Source organism: Pocillopora verrucosa, chromosome 13 (genome assembly GCF_036669915.1).
Source record: "Pocillopora verrucosa isolate sample1 chromosome 13, ASM3666991v2, whole genome shotgun sequence".
Classification (NCBI taxonomy): Eukaryota; Metazoa; Cnidaria; class Anthozoa; order Scleractinia; family Pocilloporidae; genus Pocillopora; species Pocillopora verrucosa.
The window spans coordinates 8,814,122-8,835,140 of NC_089324.1; the positions used below are offsets into that span (position 1 = coordinate 8,814,122).

The following is a 21,019-nucleotide window of genomic DNA, read 5'->3' on the forward strand; positions in this document are numbered from 1 at the left end:
GATAGATGGATAGAAAATTGCACTAGAGGTTATATGCTTGCAGCGTTCCTTCAAAACCTTTGAATTTTTTGTCGCAACTTACAGAGTTACGATTTACGATATGTAAGGTTGACGGATGGAGGAACAATGAGGCAATAATCGGCCAGATTCAGAGTTTTTTTTTGCCCAGACAGTAGTCTTATTAGCCGATCTGAAGTTATATTTGCAGCTAGTACTTCTGTAAACCTGTCTACGATAATTAATTATTTCCGTAATCTCAGATAAGAAATTTTTCACGAATCCAGTGATTACGAGAGTCACTTTTCATCTCTTTAATCACTATGCAAAAGTTTGAGAATCTATTAGAACGGTGTTATCTATTTCATTTTAAATCAATATGGTAGCATTGAAGGAGCCCGCGGCTTCTCAGTAACGCGGTTTATGGTAAGTGGCGCGCGCGACGGAACGTTTAAGTCACATGCATTATGATGTCATTCCAGTAAGTTCGACTTCCCTGCTCGTGAAAATCTTCAAAATGCAAACTCTTGTTTAAAGAATAAAAAGCAAGAATGCGGAGGCAAAATACAAGGATAGCAAAAAAGTACTTCTAGATGTTGGAATTAGTTTCGCTTAGTAGCGTCTGTTATTTGCCCCTTCTTCTAAAGAAACTAAGAGAAACTTCTGTGAACCATTACAGGTATACGGGAAAATTCATGAATGTTCATTTATCAAAAAAGTCATTGGGAGATAACAAGCCATCTGACAAGTATCCTGAGGCTTTCAGAGAAGCTATCCGTAGCACATCAATCCGGCAGTTCCCAACTGAAGGCGGTCAGCAGCTTTTAGGTAAAGATATTTTTTACTCATCAAAACAAAGTATGGTTAGATTCAAATGACAGCCAATTATGAGTGACAGTAATTTCAACTTAATTTCATGTTATGAGGGATGGTCTGACCAATAGCGTCGATATTTAGCTATTTAGGCTCTTATATGAAGTTTGTTTACCGTAAGATTTCAGCGCATCTAAAAATGTACTATCAGGTAATTGCACTTAAACTATTTAATTTAGAATATTTGCTTGGTATTTAACAACTATTCACAAAGTGGAGATGGCTAGTAGTGGCCAGGCCGCCCTGTTGCGGTGCTGCCCGCTGCGGCCATGAACCGACACTGAGGTGCATAGTTGTTCTAGGATATGACACTAAAATACTGGGATGATATAACACAAAAAGATGATTGTAAGTCATTTATTTCTCCAACGATTACAGTATTTTCGGGTGTGAGTTGCTCGGAGGTGGATAGCAAAGGATGTTTAGAGTTGGAGTAGCCAATCAGAGCGCGCCTTCACCATAATCCACTATTTTAGTATATACTAATTTGAAATACAGTTCATAATAAAAATTTATGAATTGGAATAGGCGTTAAAGACAAAACGGTATTTGAAACCCCAACAATGAATTGATTAGTTATTAAAAGACTCGTGTAAGTGTTTTTGTGTCTTTTTATGACTTGTCTCTTGGATTCTTTGTTCACCTTCTTCCGAAGGAAAGCCCCAATCAAAAGTTCCATGAAAGTTTTGCTTCGCAATTTACCATCTCTCTTATCATTTCAAAACATACATGAATGTAGTCGATGAATAAGGAATGAAGATTACAGGATGATACCAACTGTGGAAGACAACGACGTATGTCTGTCTCAACTTGGGTTCAAAAGACAAAAAGAAGCATTCTGTAAGCGATGTAAACTGAATGAGTTGATGTCTTATGAAGATGAACATAACATGTTATTATTGTTATTGGTCGTTGATTCTTGGTTAAGGCACTTGTACTGTGATTAAACATATTTTCAACTATACTTTTAATTGCCACCAGTCCGCATTTTTATTTCAGATCATTATGCGGCTCACGCTGGATGTGGCCTATCAAAACTCCACCCAGCCGTAGCGTTGAATTCTCTTCGTGCAGACTCTGAGTTCAACATCAGCCTCCCCGCTGCCGGTGAAACGAGATTAAAAGCGCTGCGAAAGGCGGAGTCGAAACGACAACGAGATAAATGTATGGATGAACTGAAAACTGTTCTGGAAAGAGTGCGACTAGCTCTGGACGAGTTTAACACAGCGCAGGCCGAGTTAGAAGTTCCGGAAAGCCCTGATCTGGAATACGAAGCAGAAGAAGAAGAGAAAAGGCAGCGAAAGAAGAAACTGAAGAGAAAAAGGAGGAGAGAGCAGAGAAAAATCAGACATAAAAAAGCTAGTTCAAAAGAAACCCTTAAAGGGCGGGAGAAAAATGCTGAAGAGAAGTCGGCCAAATCAGAAAAAGAATCAGGGAGCTCTAGTGACGAGGGAGATGAAGACAGCGGTGAAGAGCAGGAGAAAAATGTTGAAGAGAATTCGGCCGAATCAGACGAAGAATCAAGAAGCTCGAGTGACGTGGGAGACGAAGACAGCGATGAAGATGAAGACAACGATGAAGACCAAGGTGCCGAGGAGGAAGATAGACAGGGGGAGAACTGGACCATGACGGGACAGATCAAGCGTAAAGTATCTCAAAGGATGTTAGTAAAGGTGGGCATTGTTATTCGTTATTATAGCAATCAGTCAGTTAAAATACATTCTAAGGAAGACTCGTCTCTTCACGGTCTAATTTGTGGACCAGGCTCAACACAGGGACCCAAAGTAAAGAAGGCGAATCAAATGTATGTCCTCTGCAGCCGGGTACTTTCAACGGTCACAGTCATACCATGCTTCCTTTGTAACTCTCTCTTTTATGAATAACTGTGTGGGTCAGGGCATTATGGAAAAGTTGATTTGACTATTTATTCTGATGAGCGTGTATGGAAAAGAAGAAAAAACATTGGTCTGTTGGAAAAGTCACTTTTAAGTTTAGTGGCTCATATTATATCATATCTGCTTATTTTATTTTCAGCTATAGTATTTTAATACACAAGCTACATGATTCTTTTGGTGGATATTTTGGATGAGTCCATTTACCGAAGTTAGCAAATTTTTGCTGATTCTATTTTGCGGCTTTTTCCTGAGGGAATCTTTGCGGATCGAGGGAAATCCACAAAATTCTCAAAAATCAAACGCTCCAAAATATTTATGCAACTCGGCAATAGTTTCACTTACACTTACAAATAAGTTGGCTCCTTCTATCCCCTATACCGACATTCTAAACATTATTAACAAATCAACAGCAATCAAAACGCCGCCGAGTTCAAAAGCTTATTACGTCTTATATGGACCTTTGTATCGAAAGAGAAGATATTATACGGCAAATGCAGTCGTGGATCGAATCAACAGTTGACGAGGAGCTTCTCAAACCAGCTCGGATCTTCTTATTCAGCCCTGATCTTCTATTGGATGATCTGCCTCTTGGTCTTACTTCAGATATGCAAGCACACGGTAACACGTTAGTGCGACTGAAGGGTATAGCTGACTCATTGGGGATTGGGACGGGTTCGATTGAAGACGAATCGGACGAAAGCACACCACAGGTCAAAGGTCAAAAAGGGCTTCGCATCGTGAAACGATTTTCTAATGGTATTTACATTACTAAGCTTATTTCGTTGAGTAGAAAATCTAACAGCTTTTCACTGAATCTACTTGAAACCTTGGTTTTAAATGCGTTTTGCAAGCAGTATGAAATTCTGGCATTTGTAGCGTGCTGGTGGTAAATCCTGACTTCAGTGTCAGAGACAAGAAATCTAATTTCATTTGTGAGGAGGGCGGAGCAAAAGGAAACTCTAATGGCCATACAGTGCAAAACGTAAAACCATGACTCCCCTTCCCCCTTCCCCCTTCCCCCCTTCCCCCTTCCCCTCTTCCCCTCCTCCCCCCTTCCCCCTTCCCCCCTCCCCCTTCCCCTCTTCCCCTCCTCCCCCCTTCCCCTCTTCCCCCCCTCCCCCTTCCCCTCTTCCCCTCCTCCCCCCTTTCCCACTTCCCCTCCTCCCCCCTTTCCCACTTCCCCTCCTCCCCCCCCTCTTCATGTTAATGGAATGTACGACCTTTTACCCGCGGAGAACTTTTGCATGGAGGTCAGGGGTCACTTGAGTCAATTTGGTCGAGTCTTTATTTGGTAACAAACATTTGTATTTTAATTTTCTTCCCTGTTGATGATCGAACAAAAGTGAACGAGAAAAGCAGCTTTCTACTCAATAGAGGTTGATCTAGTTTCATTAGTTGTGTAATCTAATTTATCATTAATGTTTTAGTGGAGGAACTCGACATTGGAGATAACTGGATCCAGGTCCAAGGGGATGTAGATAAGATTCTTGAGCACGCAATAAAAACTGTTCCTGTGCGAACGGTTCGCCTGAATTTAGAAGTCGCCAGAAAGTACTTTTCATTGATGACAAAATTGATGACTAAGAGAAATGAAACCATTCGTCAGGTGAAGTTTGGAATTTTAATTTATTTGTTACTTCTGGGTTATTTACGAAGGACCCTGTTACACTTCCATTTTTTCTTGCAAATGACATCTTGTATACGCAGCAATTTGTTGGTTGTCACCGTCTTTTGCGAGGATTTCATTGCCTGGGCTAAATGTGTTACTTCTCGGTTATTTACAAAGGACCCTGTTACACTTGCAATTTTTCTTGCAAACGACATACAGGAATAGAGATAAATAGATAAACAGTTTATTTATAATGACTTTGCAACTAGAAAGTTGAAATACACGAATATTACAAAATATAATATCTATGATAACACTATAAAAAGCTATTAGTAGTTTAAAGTAAGTTTGTATAAAAAAAAATGTTTGTACCTCTGTTACGTTTGTAAATAAGATATGTCGATTAAATATAAGATTTCAATAAAACAGTTTAGGCTGTAAGGGTATTAAAGGTGATAAAACTGTTCAGAACGACTTTAACAAGTTAACTTAATCCTTTATTGTTCACTAATTTTTCAATTTGGGTTCATAGTTGGACGAGAAAATTGTCGATCTTGAGTGCAATGTAGTAAAATCCAAGAAACAAAATGAAGAATTAAGGAAGAACAATAAAAAAGCCAAAGTGAAAGCTGAAAAACTTCAATACCAGAATCAAGACCTGCAAAACAACGTGGTAAGTACGTCACACAAGTAGCAGGATGTTCCAGAAGCAGCGCAGATGACCCTCGGCCAATCTTTATTTTAACTACCACCACAAAAAGAAAGATACACGGAGCTGTGGGGATCGGGAGGATTGGGGCTACGTGCTGTGGGATGGAGAACGTGGGAATCTACGATTCCACTTATTTAATATCCCTTCTTTGGGAACTAAATCGACTATAACAATGATTTTCGTGTTATTCTAACAGAAAGAACTGCAAAACATGATCAATAACCTCAACGAAAAGTTGGATGCCTACAAGAAAAAAGAGTCACACGGTTTATTTAAAAGTAGCAGTGAGTCCATGGCAAGTTCGAAGGAAAGCATAGAGAGGGTTTCGGTCGTCAGTCTTGTGGATGAACCATCACAGCAGCTCGCTCCAACAGGAGAAAAAGTTTCCATACAGACCCCTAAACCATCTAAATCGAAAGTTGTTATTGAGAGCGATTCCAGAGCTCCAGTTGCTGCGCCAACCAGCGAAGAAAGTAAGAAAGAAATATCTCAGCTGAGAGAGAGATTGGAAAGAATACAGGACGAGTTAAAAGTCGAAAAAGAAAAATCTACAGCTTTCGAAAACGAATTCGTAACACTACAATCAGAAAAAGTGAAAGTCGAACAAGAACGAAGTGAACTGGAGATAAAGCTGGAAAACATTCAACGGGAACATGAACGGGCAGTGGAAGAGTCGGTTGAAAAATTGGAAGACTTGGAAAGGGAGAACAAAAGGTAATCATGACAAGCTTTCCTCCTTCCCACAGGAATCTAATGTATTTCAGATTACTCGGCGTGAACTTAATTCCCAGCAGTATGGAGAGTTAGGGTGTTGATCGGCCAGGGAGAGAAGAACCAGACCGGAGAAGTTTGAAACTAATACTAAAACTGTTAAACTTATGGGCATACCACCAAGAAAATTGTTCATCTATGGTTAACTCTTTAACTCCCATGAGTGGTTAAGATCGAATTTCTCCTTAAATATCAATACACTATCAAAGAGACAAGTGATGAGAATAAAGAATTGTATCGATTAGGGGATTATTTGTAGATCCAATACCAAATTCTCCAGACTAACATCATGATGACTGTATGGCAGACAGTAAGGAGAACTACGAATGAGATATTGGGAGTGAAAGAAATATTAAATGAATTGAATGACAATCCACACCCACTCTCCACTTAGTAGCATCGAAATGTAAATGAATTTGGCCAGAGGCGAGTGTCAAGTCCCTCTTTCTTTTAAGTTTTCGAAGTTGTCGACTGAAATGGGGGTGTTTCGACATTTTTCTTGCTTTGTTTTTGTTACTGTTACTGGTACATAATACAAGTATATTCAAGTATATGAATATATATAAAGAGATTCCTTTTAAAATAAACAGGATGACTGGCGAGATAGAATGCAACGAAGAGATGATCAAATATCAGGAGGAAAGACTCGGTCAGTTTATGGAAGAAATCCAAAGCCTTGAGGAACGAATGATGTCCTTTCCCCCCACTCCTGCGACAATGAGTGTCGCGAGCATGGCGGGGACAACGCGGCGTGAACGCAGGAAAACCTCATTGCAACTGGGTCTAGAGCCACAGACAGCACGGCAAATGGTTGCTAAAGTAAAACAACAGTATGAGGCTGAACTACAGAGTCTAAAAGATCACCAGGCTAAAGAAAATCAACGACATCAAGCTGAATTACGACGTTTGGAGCAAGAACACAAGAAAGACCTGCAAAATATCCACAAGGAATCCTTGCAGTTACTACGGGCTCTCAACAGATTTAAAGACGGTGTCGCATCGCTACTGGATAGGGAGAGTAAGTTTAACACGGTATTCATAAGTCTCTACAGTTACAGAAATGGTATTTCTTCTCTGTGTTGCCGTAAAAGGTTTTTCTTGAAACAAACTGAAGAATTTAAACCCACACCTACATATACCTATAGCTTTCGGTTTTGTCAACTGATCAAAACCTTAATATCATGCGGATTGTGCATGACAGGACTCTAAGAAATTGAGTCCTAAGCAGGGGTGTGGAACTGCGCCAAGTTAGTGAAAGAGACTTATGAATGTCAAATGATTAAGATGAACAAAAACAGAGACAATCACTTAAGAAGTTGCCAAGTTGCTCTCGTTAGCTAGTGGCGTGTGCCATTACCGTGCGTGCGAGTGGCATGGATTGGTGGAAGTCACATTTTGAGGGTTTTTGTCTGAAAGTTGGTATTCTTGTTATTCGAGCGATCAACTTTCAAAAGTTTTTTTGTGGTTGAAAACGAACATGAACAATCAAACAAATGTATAAATAAATAGATAAATAACTAAGGAAATCAATTAGAATTGACGCAAATAAACTTGTAAAGATGCTAAAAATAATCAGTTGATGGTAGCCGAGGAATTGTTTTCTCACGAACATGTCATATTTATGGTTATGTAACCTCTTTACTTCCACAACGAGAAAACATCAAACCCTCTGAAGATTTCACTCGATCAGTAAGAATAAACTTTATCGAATGAAGACGTCGGTAATGTTTTCTTACCGGTCAGTTACAACTGATAGGGTCAGAGCTACTTCACTGAGTACTAAAAGCAATTTTCTCTTTCTTTAATGGATCACGGAGCTCAGAAAAGGCACTTGAAAGACACCATCCGCCCAGCTACCTAACCGCTAAACCGTGTTTGAAAAGCAACTTGACATCTGTAAATAGTTCCTATTTCTTTGCCAAGCGGATGTCCTTCTTCATCTTATTTTCATATGTTGATCTTTTTCTTTTTCTTTTCTGAGATATGGGTGAAGAGGCGCATAATATTCGTGGTCATGCGCCACTTCCGCTGGACGAGAATTTTGGGGACACACGACAGATGTTAGCGCGCATGGCTATCTTGGCCAATGAGATGCTGATTTCAGTGGAATTACAAATTTCCAGGGGACTCATGAGCAAGCGATTGGAATCAAAGGTAACAACTGAGCAATTGGAAGTTTTCTTCAATAATAACCTCTAGGAAAATGTGCAATGCCATTTGTCTGTGAAAAGTACCTTGTTAGCTACGGTTTCCCATCCGCTTAGAAAGGACATCTGTACAAATCTCCTTCTAATTCGACCGTGCATGCGCGAATATTATGATAACATAGCTTCACTACCTGTTCGCATACAACAGCGTAGTCCTCAGTCGTACCTCAGAGTGATTTGACGGGAGCGTTTACCAGCATAAAAGGGGAGTCAGGTTTAACGTCCTTTCCCCGCGATTTTCAGTGCGACATATTTCTCCCCACCTATTATCGCCTTCTAGAAGCGAATAAACAGGATTTGTTACGAATCTACTCAGTTCTCATTCGTATGGTGAGGTCTGAAGAAAAAACCAAACGGTCGCTGGTATAAGTATCTTTCCTAGGCATTTCGTGAAACAAATGTCTTTTCTAGCTGTGGACAGCAGTGCAGTGATACTATACTCTATACTCAGAGTATAATGTCTGTAAGCGAAGCTTCATAAAAACTGTTAACTCTCACTCTCATAGCTAAGTAGCGGACAGTTTAAAAAACTGACAAATGAATAAAGGGGTAAGTTTCTAAAGAAACTGTGGTGCTAACGAAGGGCTAACGCTCGAAACGTCAGCTTTTTTACCCTTTACGGTGGCTAATTTACGTTTTCAACCCAGTTGTTAACACTAAATTACCAGTTTAAAAAACTACCTTATTATTTCTTGTTGTTTTTGTTGTCTTGTTTTACTCAAAGGATCCACATATGGGTCGAATGGATCAGTCAACTGAGAGGAAAATGCCGAGGGATCATGGCTCGATTGCGCGAAGAGGAACACTAGGACAGCTACGTATTGATGGAAAACAACTAGAACTTCATGTGTGGAAACTCTTAGAGGTAAGTTTGAGTAAATGAAAACTAAACTCACCGAATTTTTTCTTTAGTACTCCAGAACAGCTTTTCGTAAAAGTTTTCTTTGATTCTTAAACCTACCGGCCTATATTACTAAGTTGTAAGTTGGTTTATCCGTAAAACGCCTCGAATTTTATACTGCTCCCCGGGCCTAACGTCATAACGTCATTGTAGTTTTGCGCTTAAAATCTCTGGCCTTGTTTCTAAAAGCTTTTTTCAGTGCCTTTTGTTGGTCTCTGGTAGCTTTCGAGGGGCAACGTACCCAACTTAAAATTGAATATTTTCTTTCTGTTACTGAAAATGTTAGGAGGGGAACCGACAAGAAGTTATGGAAGTCGTCAAAGAATTACAAACCAAGGTTTCAGAGGTAGAGCAAACAGTTGAAAAAGTTAAAAAAGTGGACGAGGAGAAGATACAGAAGAAAGAATCACAGCTGCAGAGAGTTTTGAGAAGGGAATCAGAAACAAGAAAAAGCGTAGACGAACAAAAGAGTATTATAAAGAACTTAGCTGCCATTTGGAAAAGCCGCAGAATAGGACAGAAGTATATTCGCCGTGAGGATCAGCAAAGAAACCTGGAACTGCTTCAGCAAGCGATGAAAGAAGATCAACTTTCAAAAGAGTTATACGAGGTAATGTCATCAATGTACAACTGACAACTTTGTATCCAATGAACGTGCTCCTTTAAAGATTGATTCAAGTTGAGAGAGCGTTTAGCTTTTGATACAGCTCATACCCACTTTGGACAGAAGGCTTCTGGAAAATTTTTAGAGGAGTAAAATACGTAAGAACCCCCGTTTGGCTTAAAAATATACAGGAATGTTCGTCCTTGGACATTTTCTCTTCCTGGAAGCCCACAGTTCTTCTCGAGCTCTGGTCCTGGAAAGCGTTCTCTTCTCGCAACACGTTATATTTTCTTGCTAGAAGATTATTGTCTATTCGTTTCCGAGAGACTATCAATTTTGATCCTGAAATAAAGTTGGGTCAAATTCACTTGAAATAAGACTGGGTTATTTGGAATCAGTAGTCTTGACTTGTTGCTCCATTAAGATTGTATCTGTCATTTAATTTGTAGTACTTCTCTCTCTTTTTGTCCCACACATGTTAAGTCTACAACAAAACTGATCAAGCAAGCTATGGATTATCCTCGCAAACGCTTCATTGAACTTGTTGAGAGGTACGTGTATCACCGACGCGTCAAAGAAATACAAGAAAACGTGCAAAAAATGAGGGAGGAATCCAACATCGATGAAAGAGTACTATTGGCTATGAAGGATGCGGAAGAGAGAATGATCAGAGTAAGCTACCCTCTTCCCAGTACCCATATTCACAACGTTAAAAACAACACATATTTTTTTCAATATTATCATTATTATCATTATTAACCTCGGAGGCCGCTTATGGAAAAAGTTATTGTAACCCCTGGCTTTGAAATTACGCCCAATATACCGATACCTTCCTTGAGAGGAAGAGTCGTTTCGGGTGAGGAGCTTGGTTTCATTTCAGCGACGGCTGACTTTCGATCCTACCACTGTTTTTCCACTCTCGCCAAACAAAGAATACACAGTCAACTGACGTAGCGATCTTTACTAATGATTGTCTGTCACGTAGAAGGTAGCCTTCCTTCAAGGGACTCTTGCAGATGTTCTTGTAAGCCCATACTCGTCACAGCCTCATAAATGGCTTCGTGTCGATGCTTTATCTCATACAGCAAAAGGAAACATGGCGGAAGAAAAAGGAAGAGTTCATCAAAGCTCGCGCAGACGTTTTAGAAAAGCTGCATAAAGTGTAAGTGTTCTCCTTTGTCAAAACGCTGCCTTAGATACAGTATCAAATACATGACAATTACCAACGCTTCGTTGACCTTGTTTGATCTTATAACTTCCTATTTGTCTGGATTTCTAATCTTGAATCTGGTCCTGTATTTAAGAAACTTTTCCTGACTCATTTTATTTTTTCCGTTAGAGTGTAGTGTCCTTAATTTAAGTCTGAAATCGCGAAAAATTCAGTCTACAAACAATTTGAAATTAATAAACATGTGGGGATGAACAGTTTGATCGACAGACTTTCAAATAAGTATTTCAAATGCTGCTTGCCTGTGTGATGAGTTTTTCTATATCGGAAATGGTTGACACATTCTCGGGTGATCGGGCATACTTAATTTAAACATCAGTATGTATTTAACTATTACTCTTATTAACTTTTGTCGGTAAGGAAAAGCTTATGATCCCTTTGGAAAAAGCCCTTTACGAAAATCCAGACAATTACTTTCACTAATAAGTAGGTTGAGTAGTACATACAATCTCTCCAAGGGAGGGGTGGGGGGGGGGTATGCTGAGGACGTTCTCTCAGAATTCTTTTCTTTTCTATAGTCTTACTCAAGTTCATGAGGAAACTGGAATACTTCTTATTAAGCCGAAGGACTTGATTCCACGGCTGGAAGATATTAGAGAGGACGTGAAAGAAATCAAGGAAGACGACATTTCGGCTGCTGCAAACATTCCTAAGCTGCGCGCAAAACTTCGTAAAGCAGAGCTACAAGCTCAAGTGGCAGCAGAGAAGGAACCACCCCTGTCTGATGTGGAGGGTACGTGTGCAACGCGTGAGAGGGGCCAGGAAGCTTCATGGAAGGTTGGAGAGAAAACTTTATTCTCGGATATGTCACATTGTTAATTACATCTGTAGGCGTAAACCAAGGAGTTGAATCAGGGGTCAGGAAGCGAGGGTGTTGCAGCCCTCAGGAATGAAAGCTTGAAAAGTTTCCGAGTTAATGCTGATGTATGTGCGTAAACACTCCCTGCGAGAAACACCCAGAGTTAATAATGTTTGCTTGATGGCCTAAACTTGCCAATTAAGTCTCTATTAAGTCAATTATTCTATCAGTGGTTATAGAAGTAGTTTCTCATAAATTTAGCATCGTGTGAAGTGTGTCATTTTTATCTGCTCTTCTTCTGAGGAAACTGACGTAGGCACGCCTCCAACGACAGCAAAACACAAACAAAGCTCTCTTACTGTGTAAAATTCGAGGCCATTAAGCTACTTTATCTCTTATTTATCTTGCCAAAACTGAAGAGTGAACTTCAGACTAACGAGAGAACTAGATTTGTTTTACAAGAGTTACAAATCGACTGAAGATTTATCATGGAACTTTACATCAAAAACAGCTTGACACAACAAACGAAGCAAACGAAGGCTAAGACTTGATTTTTGTGTTGTCTCGGAAAACAACCGCTACTTTTTGAACGACCATTTTGCGAATTTCCTCTCTGAAAATTGATTGAAGACTAAAAGTGATCCCTGCAAGTCCTCTTTCGCCTCACCAAGAGCTATTACGGACATAGAACAATGCCTCTTATTGTTCTTTTAACACCTCAAGAATTCATAGGCGCTCTGTTTGAACAGAGTTCGGCCTCTGCATTATGTCTTAGGTGTGTTTATGTCTTTACACACTTTGGAGTGATTCAGTTTCAGATCTGCGGATCGTTTGGATCTTATGCGTTTTTCTTCTTATTTTAAAATGCGAGAAAGGCTTGAGAGCTTTTCCCGACTCTGGAGTGAGAAAAGGTGTTATGGAATTATTTAGTAATTAATCTATGTATGATAATTCCAAATTGTAAATTACTTCTAATACTTTCATGTGGGAATTATTTTTTGGCGTTTTTGGTTTTCATGCTGTTTGGGTGTGTTTGAACCCTGAGTTCAACACGCCTTTTCGTGTGATATTTTGGCAGGGGGGAAGACGTATATGAAGGAACCCCTATTTCCGGCGATATGGCAAAATACAGCTGGACCAAGTCAGAACCGATCAGAACGCTCTGATTTACTCCAGGACTACCTTGCAATATAATAAATTGCATATAATTGTACATACCACACAAGTGAATAGTGCTTTTCGCGCGCGCTGCTTGGCTAATTCGGAAGTTGATATCAAGTACTGGACATCTCCGAGTAGCCGATGAGACAAAATCGCGCGTCAAGAGTTTAACTTCCGAACATTTTTCGGTATTTCGTAGAAAAGGTTGTGGTTATTCATCGTGGTGAATAACAATAAAAGCTAAGTTTTTCGTTTGTCTCACGATGTAATCACGTGTGATGTAGATCGCGACGTTTCGACTGCATACTACCAGTCTTCTTCAGGCGATGAGGTCGACTGGTCATGCGTGATCTTATAAAGCATGATTCTCTGCTCTGATTAGTTGTTATTCAACAGCTCTGATCGGTGCATTTCGATCCTTGCTGTTCACCTAGAGATTTGCTCCCTCGGCGGTCCGCTGTCGCACGGCTTTCCTGTTCTGGAGTTTCTTCTAAAAATCGAAATAAAAAAATTTTAAAAAAGTAAAATAAAAAAGAGGAAAATTCTTCTAATAGATATTCCAGAAGCGTGGATGCCCACGATCAAAAAACACAACAAGTGCTTTATAAGATCACGCATGACCAGTCGACCTCATCGCTTGAAGAAGACTAGCAGTATGCAGTCGAAACGTCGCGATCTACATCACACGTGACTACATCGTGAGACAAACGAAAAACTTAGCTTTTTTTTTCGGCATATTGAAAGAGATAAACTATTTTTTATCTGTGTAGTGAACACTAAGACAGTTATTCACCTCAGCGCCGTTGAAAGTAGTAGATATTCACCTCGTAGCTTCGCTTAATATCCACCAATACTCACCGGCAAAATCATTTGAGCTGAAGGCCAACAGGTGCTAGGCCTTCCTTTAAGCAGCGAGACGTTTACACCATGAATTGTTTTCATTTATAAGTTATAAATGTGCTCTAATTCCAGGTCATGTCATCGCTTGCTCCTGTTATGGTCACTACACCAAGAATATTGGACATGGATATCAATCGCAGCCGTGATGTAGCTAAGGAGTAAGTTCATCAGTGCTCGTACAAATCGAGCTTAGAACGGTCGCTCGTAATACTTTGTTAAGAGAGGCGTTTTTTAACTTGTAAAAAGTGAAGGGATAACCAAATGTCACGGTTGTTACGATATATAAACGAGAATGACTTCATATATTCTTTATGCCAAGGGTAGACACTGTTTGATGATAAAATTTGAAGAATAATCACTCAATTGGTACCTGTTATGGTCCAAAATTTTTCTTGCTTTGAAATTTCTTCCAAGTTGATAGATAAATTCTGTATAGACTGCTACTGACTGAGAAAACATGTTAAACCATCCATAATTCCTTTGAAAAGAATTGAAGGATGAACATGTGGACGGATGTTTAGTTCTCCATACTCTAGATTCTATACGAATTTTAACCCATACAATTTATTTTCACCTATCATGTTTTCATTAACCAACATCTTTCACCTGTAATGAAGTATGATTGTTGAAAAAGAAACGATAATGCTTCACTACGAGTGTATTGACACAATGAATGACGGCAATCTTCTCTAAGTGAAGAAATGATCCTTGCAGATAATCATTTTTTCCCCACTCCCGACGTGTAGCCTCGTGGCTCGGATGGTAGTAACGCCCAACTAATGTCTTATCTGGGAGGCACGGGTTCCAACCTGGATTTTTTCAGGCTTCTTTGTGGCTATTTCTTTAATCAATTTGTAACTCATCCGAGATTATCTTTTTTCCTATGTATTTCATCTATAGGTTAAAAAAACTAATTCACCAAAATTGCGCCCTTTTTTAACAGCATCTTCTACCGTTATTTTTTTTTAGAATTTTGACCAATGTAAGTGAAGCTTCAACGACGTCCAAATCCGTCAGCATTCCTCCAATGAGGTTTTTCCCTATGCTTTATGGTTACTACAAACAGCCTCACACCGGAATCCGTAGAACGAGAAGCGAACCTGCTCAATCGCGAAAAAAATCTGTAAAGAGCTTCCGATCCAGAGAAACATTTCTTCCTCCGATAGCTACACTTTATCCTGAGAACGACCAGACACAGGATTCTTAATTATTCAGAAAAACTTTTAAAACTGCGATTTGGATTTCGTGAAAACATAGAAACATGTAATATAAAATTTTCTTTAGTCGTTGCAGACTTTTGTTGAATAAATGAAGAAATACCTGTTTATTGAATAATAAAGGACAACAGTCCTAAAATTTTTGTTTGAACAGTTCTGACAAAACGCTTTAAAATAAATACATTTTTAAACTATGTAGTTACAGTACCCCACCCCTTTTTGGTACCTCATCATCTTTTGACCCGGATTGAAGTTGTGACATCTGTGGCACATGGGAGATGTCTTGGTGTGATCACTATATTGAATTAAAGCTTGCAGCCAAATGTTACTAGTGAAACGAGCCTTTTCCGTTCGACAAGGAAAATGACTCCTACTAGAGCCACTTGTTAGCGGAGGTATGCAGTCCACGAGTGGAAATTGTCGCCTTTTCATTGTTTATTCTGTCTCACGCCGAGGGTGGCTCATGGCCACCTTGGAGGAGTGTGCCTCATGGCCACCTTGGAGGAGTGTGCCTCATGGCCACCTTGGAGGAGTGTGCCTCATGGCCACCTTGGAGGAGTATGCCTCATGGCCACCTTGGAGGAGTGTGCCTCATGGTCACCTTGGAGGAGTGTGCCTCATGGCCACCTTGGAGGAGTGTGCCTTTGCAATTCATTCAAGCTACTTCTTGAAACTTAAATGAAGATCCGAGATTGATTATTGTGAAATGGCCAATCAAACGTATTTTGTAGTCAAAGTATCCTTCGAAAGGTTACTCTTTTATCAATTTTGTTTTCAACTGCCCATTATTAGGCAGCTCACTTTACCATCTACCTATCACGGAATTGATGTGAGCGAGTAGCGTAACCAATCAGATCAAGATGCAGCATTTGTGATAGGACACTAGTAGATTAACCATACTTGTGTAAGCTAGTCACATTTCCCGTGCATTTGAGAAATTAGTTTTACTTGCAATTTTCTATAAAAAAAGATGTGTTAGGGGGAAATGCCTCAATCTAAATAGATACCATGGCCACGGGTTACCGATATAGCAAAGCTAACGACGGCAGTTTCGTTCACATTCATTCCTTCAGTAAGGTCAGTGTGCGGAGTAAAACCATCTTATACAAAAATATTAAGCAACAATCAACATTATTTTCTTCAAGGAAGTAATGGTGAATAAAAGCCCTAAACATTTTCAGCGAAAACTATGAATTGTTGCAGTAGCTGACAAAAGGAAATAGTTTGTGACGCACGTGGTAAAAAAGAAAAAAAAATTCGCCTGCGAAAGACTTTTACGCCGACCTCCGTGGTAACTTAGACTTGTTTATTTTTCTCGGAAAAGAGACAGTTCTCGTCGTCGGAATATGCATCTTTTTCCAATTGAGTTATAGATTAATTCTCCTTATTTCACCTGCTGACAAGAGTGAACTGAAAGATTCATTAGCAGAAAGAAAGAACGGGAGAAGAATCTTTTTTGAAACTCGAGTTTTTAGTGCAAAGAATACTTAAACTTATACTAAGATTGAAAACTAACCTTCTAGTTTCGCATCACGAGTAGCAAATGATTGCAAAGATGATGGTGAGAGCTCTATAAGCGCGCGTCTTCGATTTGAAACGATACTTTTTCCTTCTCTAGTGAAAGCGTATACCAATGCCTTTACTGCGAAAACGAGCGAAGTAAAGAAATGACGTCACAGTAACAATTTATGACCCAAGTCGCGCGAGCCAGTAATTGCTAGACTTGGTCCCATGCCCCCTAAATCCAGATTATTTTATCCCATGATTTTTCAATTTACTCAACAAAACAACTTGTTCCTGATTGGTCAATGCCTGGTACATTGAGTTAAGAGTGCAATTTTGTTCTTTCCGTATCACCTTGTGTCGAAATGTACGATAACCTGTGGAGCATTCGGACAGGAATATTGTAGTCGGAAGGGTAGCCTTGAACGTGTGTCTTTAATTATAGCGCGCTACTTGATTTCAGGTATGTTTGGAGCTACTTCAAGCTTCAAGTAAAATGTGGTGTCGTTACATAAAAATCAGTGCATAGAACACGCAAATCTAGAACAAATTCAGACGTGTGTGTTGTAATAATTATAACTATATGAAATTGTATCTGACGAGTTCCTTCATAATTTAAAACCTTAACGAGCAAAAACCGTCCTTGGTCATTTTCGCTAATACCCAACCCCAGTCAATTTTGACCCAGAAGAAGGGATAACGAGGGTGTTAAAACTTACTCTGGAGTCAAGATTGAAAGCTTTTAGGTCTTTTCTAATCATAGGAAGTTTGACCAATGCAGGTCTAAATTGTTCATTCATCGGTGGGTGAAAGAAAAATTATGGCAGAATTAGCACTTTCACTGCCTGCTCCCCGGACGGGCCCTGAAACTCAACCAACCCAAGAAACCAGAAGAGTCAATCCCGAAACAGCCACAGCCCTGCAAATGCGACAGAATCCCATATAAAAAGTTGAATGACAATGGCCCATTGCAAATTTCTTTTCATGCTTGATACATGTATGTCTCAAAGGCAACAACAAAAAAGAACAAAGGCACTTTGGAATATTTAATTGGCCATCCAAGTCCTGTCCCTATCGAACTCCAGGCTTCACACACGTGGCGGCGTTCAGAGAAATAGAAGAGAATATTATGCGCGCACCAGACGCGAAGGTTCAAATCTAGCGATCGCGAAAACAAGAATCAAAGACCTATTGATTTTAACAAGCAGTACTTTATTATCTCATCTTTTGATGGAATAAGACAGATTTACGATGATGTAGTTTGTCGTGGTCCAACACCACCTCCTGGACGCTGCCCTTGAGGATTGTCAGGCTAAAATAATAAGAAAAAAGAAACAATAAATCAAACAAAAACTAAAATCCTGGTGTTCAGTAATTTGCAATTGTTCAAGTCATGTTTCATCTATCTGAAACTTTAAAAGTGTCATGAAACAATAACAATGCAGAGTAATCATTTAATAGTCAATTCTCTCTTAACAAAACTCTTACTAGAGGCCCAAGGGTTCATCCATAAATTAAGCTCAAGATAATTAATTATGCTTTTTGTAGGAAGACAAAGTTTCTTCCGTTTTTTTCCTTTATTTTTTTGGGGGGGGCGGGGGTGGGGGGGAGAAAGGGGGTGGGAGAAGGGAGACTTGTTAATTGGAATGTTCAGTAACAGTTTGCTTATAACTAAATAGCAAGACTTAGAGAGACAAGAATAGCTGTAAGAGCTGGAGATGACTCCACATAAAGTAAATGACAAACTCAACATACAGGTATATCCGTTCTTTTTGTTGTAAAATGTCACAAGGACCTGCTTGAAATGTCTCATTTTTGAAGGTATCCATCCTAAAGGTATTGCTTGAGGTAGAACAGCAATAGATACTTACCCTACGTGGGAACCTTGGAGGAGGGACCCTGATTTTTCTGTTTTCCTTGGAACGATTCCTCACAACCTTGGAGTGAATTGCGCAGCTGACACAGTAGTGAAGCTTCACATACAGTTTGGGAAGAGCATACACTGAAAAAATAATTTCAAATGAAGTCACCAGTGTTTTGGCAGAATTTGTCAAGAAATTTTACCACTTTACCACTTGTTCTGGATTATGGTCCTTACAGATCAAGTCTACAGTTACAAGTATACACCAAACCATCAAACCACCAAACCAATTGACAGAATTTTTATTTTGAGTTTATTTGTCTTTTAAAATTTTGCATCAGGATTTGATTTAGGGGTCCAGTCTCAAATGATGAATAAACAGTTACTACTGACTAAATGTCAGTTGACAGGGAAACAAATGCAACAGGAACATTGTTGCATGCCAAAGGCTTTCCTTGTAGTCTGTGAAAAGTTCATAAACCACTGCAGTCTAGAAGGAGATCAGTTGTGTGGTGCTGCCACATAATCTAACATCATTTTGGTATCATTGCTCAGGAGAATAAAGAGATGCAAGCCATCTGATTGGTCTCACAATACTTCCTACATGGTTGTATCTCCCTATAATCAACTAGCAAGAGATAATTATTCCAGGGGTTTTAATCTTTCAGAGCACACTGGCTGCAATTGGCTTTATGCTGGTCATTTTAAGCCATTTAAAACTTTCTAGCCGACAAACATTGACTTGACTACTACAACTTCTACAGTTTAGTTCAGTTTTCACTTTTGCTAAGTGCAGATTACAGATTGACCAAGTGATCTAAGCACAAGACCCTATGCATCTGTTCTTTAATGTGTGACAGGTTGGGAGTGAAGAAATAGACCACAATTTGGTTTTTTTTTTTTCATAATCACCTGAGGAATAACACTGAAACTACTGTTCTCCTAATGGCAAATGAATATGGTTGATCCACTTTGCCTTCCATGAAAACTTTTCAATTGTGTTTTTAATAGTCTTTGTTAGTATGAGCATTTAAAGTGTGATGGAAGTGGTGATAACAATAACTTGGAAGCCACAAAAAAAGAAAGTGATCAAGGCAATGCCACGGATGTCTCAAGTGCAAAAAAAGGAAACAAAAAACACTCATACATATTAAGGTTTGAGAAAGACTGTATGATCCTTGGTAGCATTTGAAATACATGAAAATGCAACACACTGTTTTATAGTTTTTCAACCTGGAAAACCTGGAAAAAGAGCCTAAATATTCCATAGGAAGTTGTTCCTGGAATAGCTGGATATAGCAGTAACACAATTTCAAACTCTGTGTACAAAAATATATAAATTTATCTAACTTCACCTGTTTTTCTGTAACAGTCTATAAAGTTGCTAGTATGTCATTTCAGAACATCTTTAAAAGAAGAAAAATTCAATATTTAAAAAAAATTTACATAACAATCTCACCTTCATACACACTGGCATCAGCTATATCCCTGACTGCAGCTGCCTCCACAATATTCCTAATGACAAATTTCTTTATAGCCTTGTCCTTTGGGACACAACGTGCACAGTTTGTACAACGAACAAACTTGACATGCCCGCGGCCATGCTTGGAACGTCCACAATTACGCCTCTTCTGGGTCTAAATAATACAAAGCAAAACACTTGAAGTAAGAATTTCTCCCATAAAGGAGGAATAATTCATCATTCACACTAATATAATACTGCAATTATTGAAATATGACGCATGCAAGATGTTTAGTGAGTAAGAAAGAATCATAAATGTTGCTCATGGTTAAGCTTTTCGAGCACTATTAAACCTTTCCAAGTGCCTCATATTCCAGTGAATATATAGACACAAGAATCAATGGCTTCAAAATGTTTTCTACAGTATGGTGTAGATGTTACACAAAGAGAAATTCCCACCGCAATCTTTCACTACAAACACACACTCATGGGTGTGCAAATGTGTGTATAAAGCAATTTAATATGTTCACGAAGATTTACCAGCTCTATTACAACAAAAGTGAAATAAAGATACCAAACAGCACGTTTTGTCATTGTTAATCATTCAGTCTAAATTCGAGTTAATATGGTATGGATAGTTGTGAGAAGAACTCATACAGATTCTTATAGCCCAGGAAGTAAATGCCTTGTGTACCTCTGATGCCCTCAATTTCAGTCAAATTAACAATTGAAATTTGATCAGTACAACTAATAAAACATCAGGCCCTAGAATGCTCAAAACAAAATATATCTGTATCATCGACTTCCGAAGCAGTTTTATCTGTAACACTAACCTACGAAACTAACACACACTTATGCACACAATACCAAGTATAGCCGCATCGTTTGGCGAACAGAATATCTTTTAGAACTCTTTTTTTAATTGAGAAGTTATATGAAGATGGGAATGGGCTGTATTATTATCCAACGATCGAGAATATGACTTCAAGCTACCAAGGTAAGTGACAACGTGGTTTTACATCCACACGACAAATCAACTTGAACAGCAAAAATTTTCCCTTTCTCAGCGAAGATGTGATAAAATGTAAAGAAACGGGGTGAGGAAATGGCCTAAAATATACAGCATGCTCCTTGAACTAGGCTGAACCTTGATATAACCATGAAAATTCCTCAAAATTTCAGTTACAAATCACAAAGGGCTCACCATTTTGATCTCAGGGAGAGGAAAGAGACCACTCACATGGAGCCCCTGATATTTGTGTAGGGCCGCCCCAGAATTATCTAATGTAATCGCGGGCTCGCGCAATAATTTCGTCATT

At 39.2% G+C, this 21,019-nt stretch overlaps 2 protein-coding genes across 2 annotated transcripts; one reads left to right on the forward strand and one right to left on the reverse strand.

Moving 5' to 3' along the window:
• Positions 1-663: 663 nt before the first annotated feature.
• On the forward strand, positions 664-14,864 carry LOC131773896 (uncharacterized). Its single transcript, XM_066159956.1, has 15 exons — positions 664-825; positions 1,870-2,693; positions 3,176-3,521; positions 4,193-4,371; positions 4,907-5,047; positions 5,283-5,800; positions 6,448-6,875; positions 7,839-8,011; positions 8,789-8,929; positions 9,252-9,575; positions 10,053-10,307; positions 10,655-10,731; positions 11,316-11,574; positions 13,730-13,815; positions 14,627-14,864. Exons 1-15 carry the CDS (start codon positions 693-695, stop codon positions 14,862-14,864), a joined length of 4,122 nt encoding a protein of 1,373 aa, XP_066016053.1. The 5' UTR covers positions 664-692.
• A 2,704-nt stretch (positions 14,865-17,568) lies between these two features.
• LOC131773897 (small ribosomal subunit protein eS26) lies at positions 17,569-20,960 on the reverse strand. Its single transcript, XM_066160374.1, has 4 exons — positions 20,905-20,960; positions 19,698-19,875; positions 18,249-18,379; positions 17,569-17,689 (listed from the first exon to the last, which is right to left on the reverse strand). The coding sequence occupies exons 1-4, from the start codon at positions 20,905-20,907 to the stop codon at positions 17,624-17,626; spliced, it is 378 nt and encodes a 125-aa protein (XP_066016471.1). The 5' UTR covers positions 20,908-20,960; the 3' UTR covers positions 17,569-17,623.
• Positions 20,961-21,019: the final 59 nt, after the last annotated feature.

Bases quoted from the DNA above. Each gene is read 5' to 3' on its own strand.
- LOC131773896 (XM_066159956.1), top strand. From the start codon at position 693: ATGAATGTTCATTTATCAAAAAAGTCATTGGGAGATAACAAGCCATCT. The intron at 8,012-8,788 runs GTAACAACTGAG...TTTTACTCAAAG, and splicing joins GCAAGCGATTGGAATCAAAG to GATCCACATATGGGTCGAAT. The intron at 8,930-9,251 runs GTAAGTTTGAGT...TGAAAATGTTAG, and splicing joins ATGTGTGGAAACTCTTAGAG to GAGGGGAACCGACAAGAAGT.
- LOC131773897 (XM_066160374.1), bottom strand. The intron at 18,380-19,697 runs GTGAGATTGTTA...TTATTTTTTCAG, and splicing joins TGATGCCAGTGTGTATGAAG to TGTATGCTCTTCCCAAACTG. The intron at 17,690-18,248 runs GTAAGTATCTAT...TTATTATTTTAG, and splicing joins CTCCAAGGTTCCCACGTAGG to CCTGACAATCCTCAAGGGCA.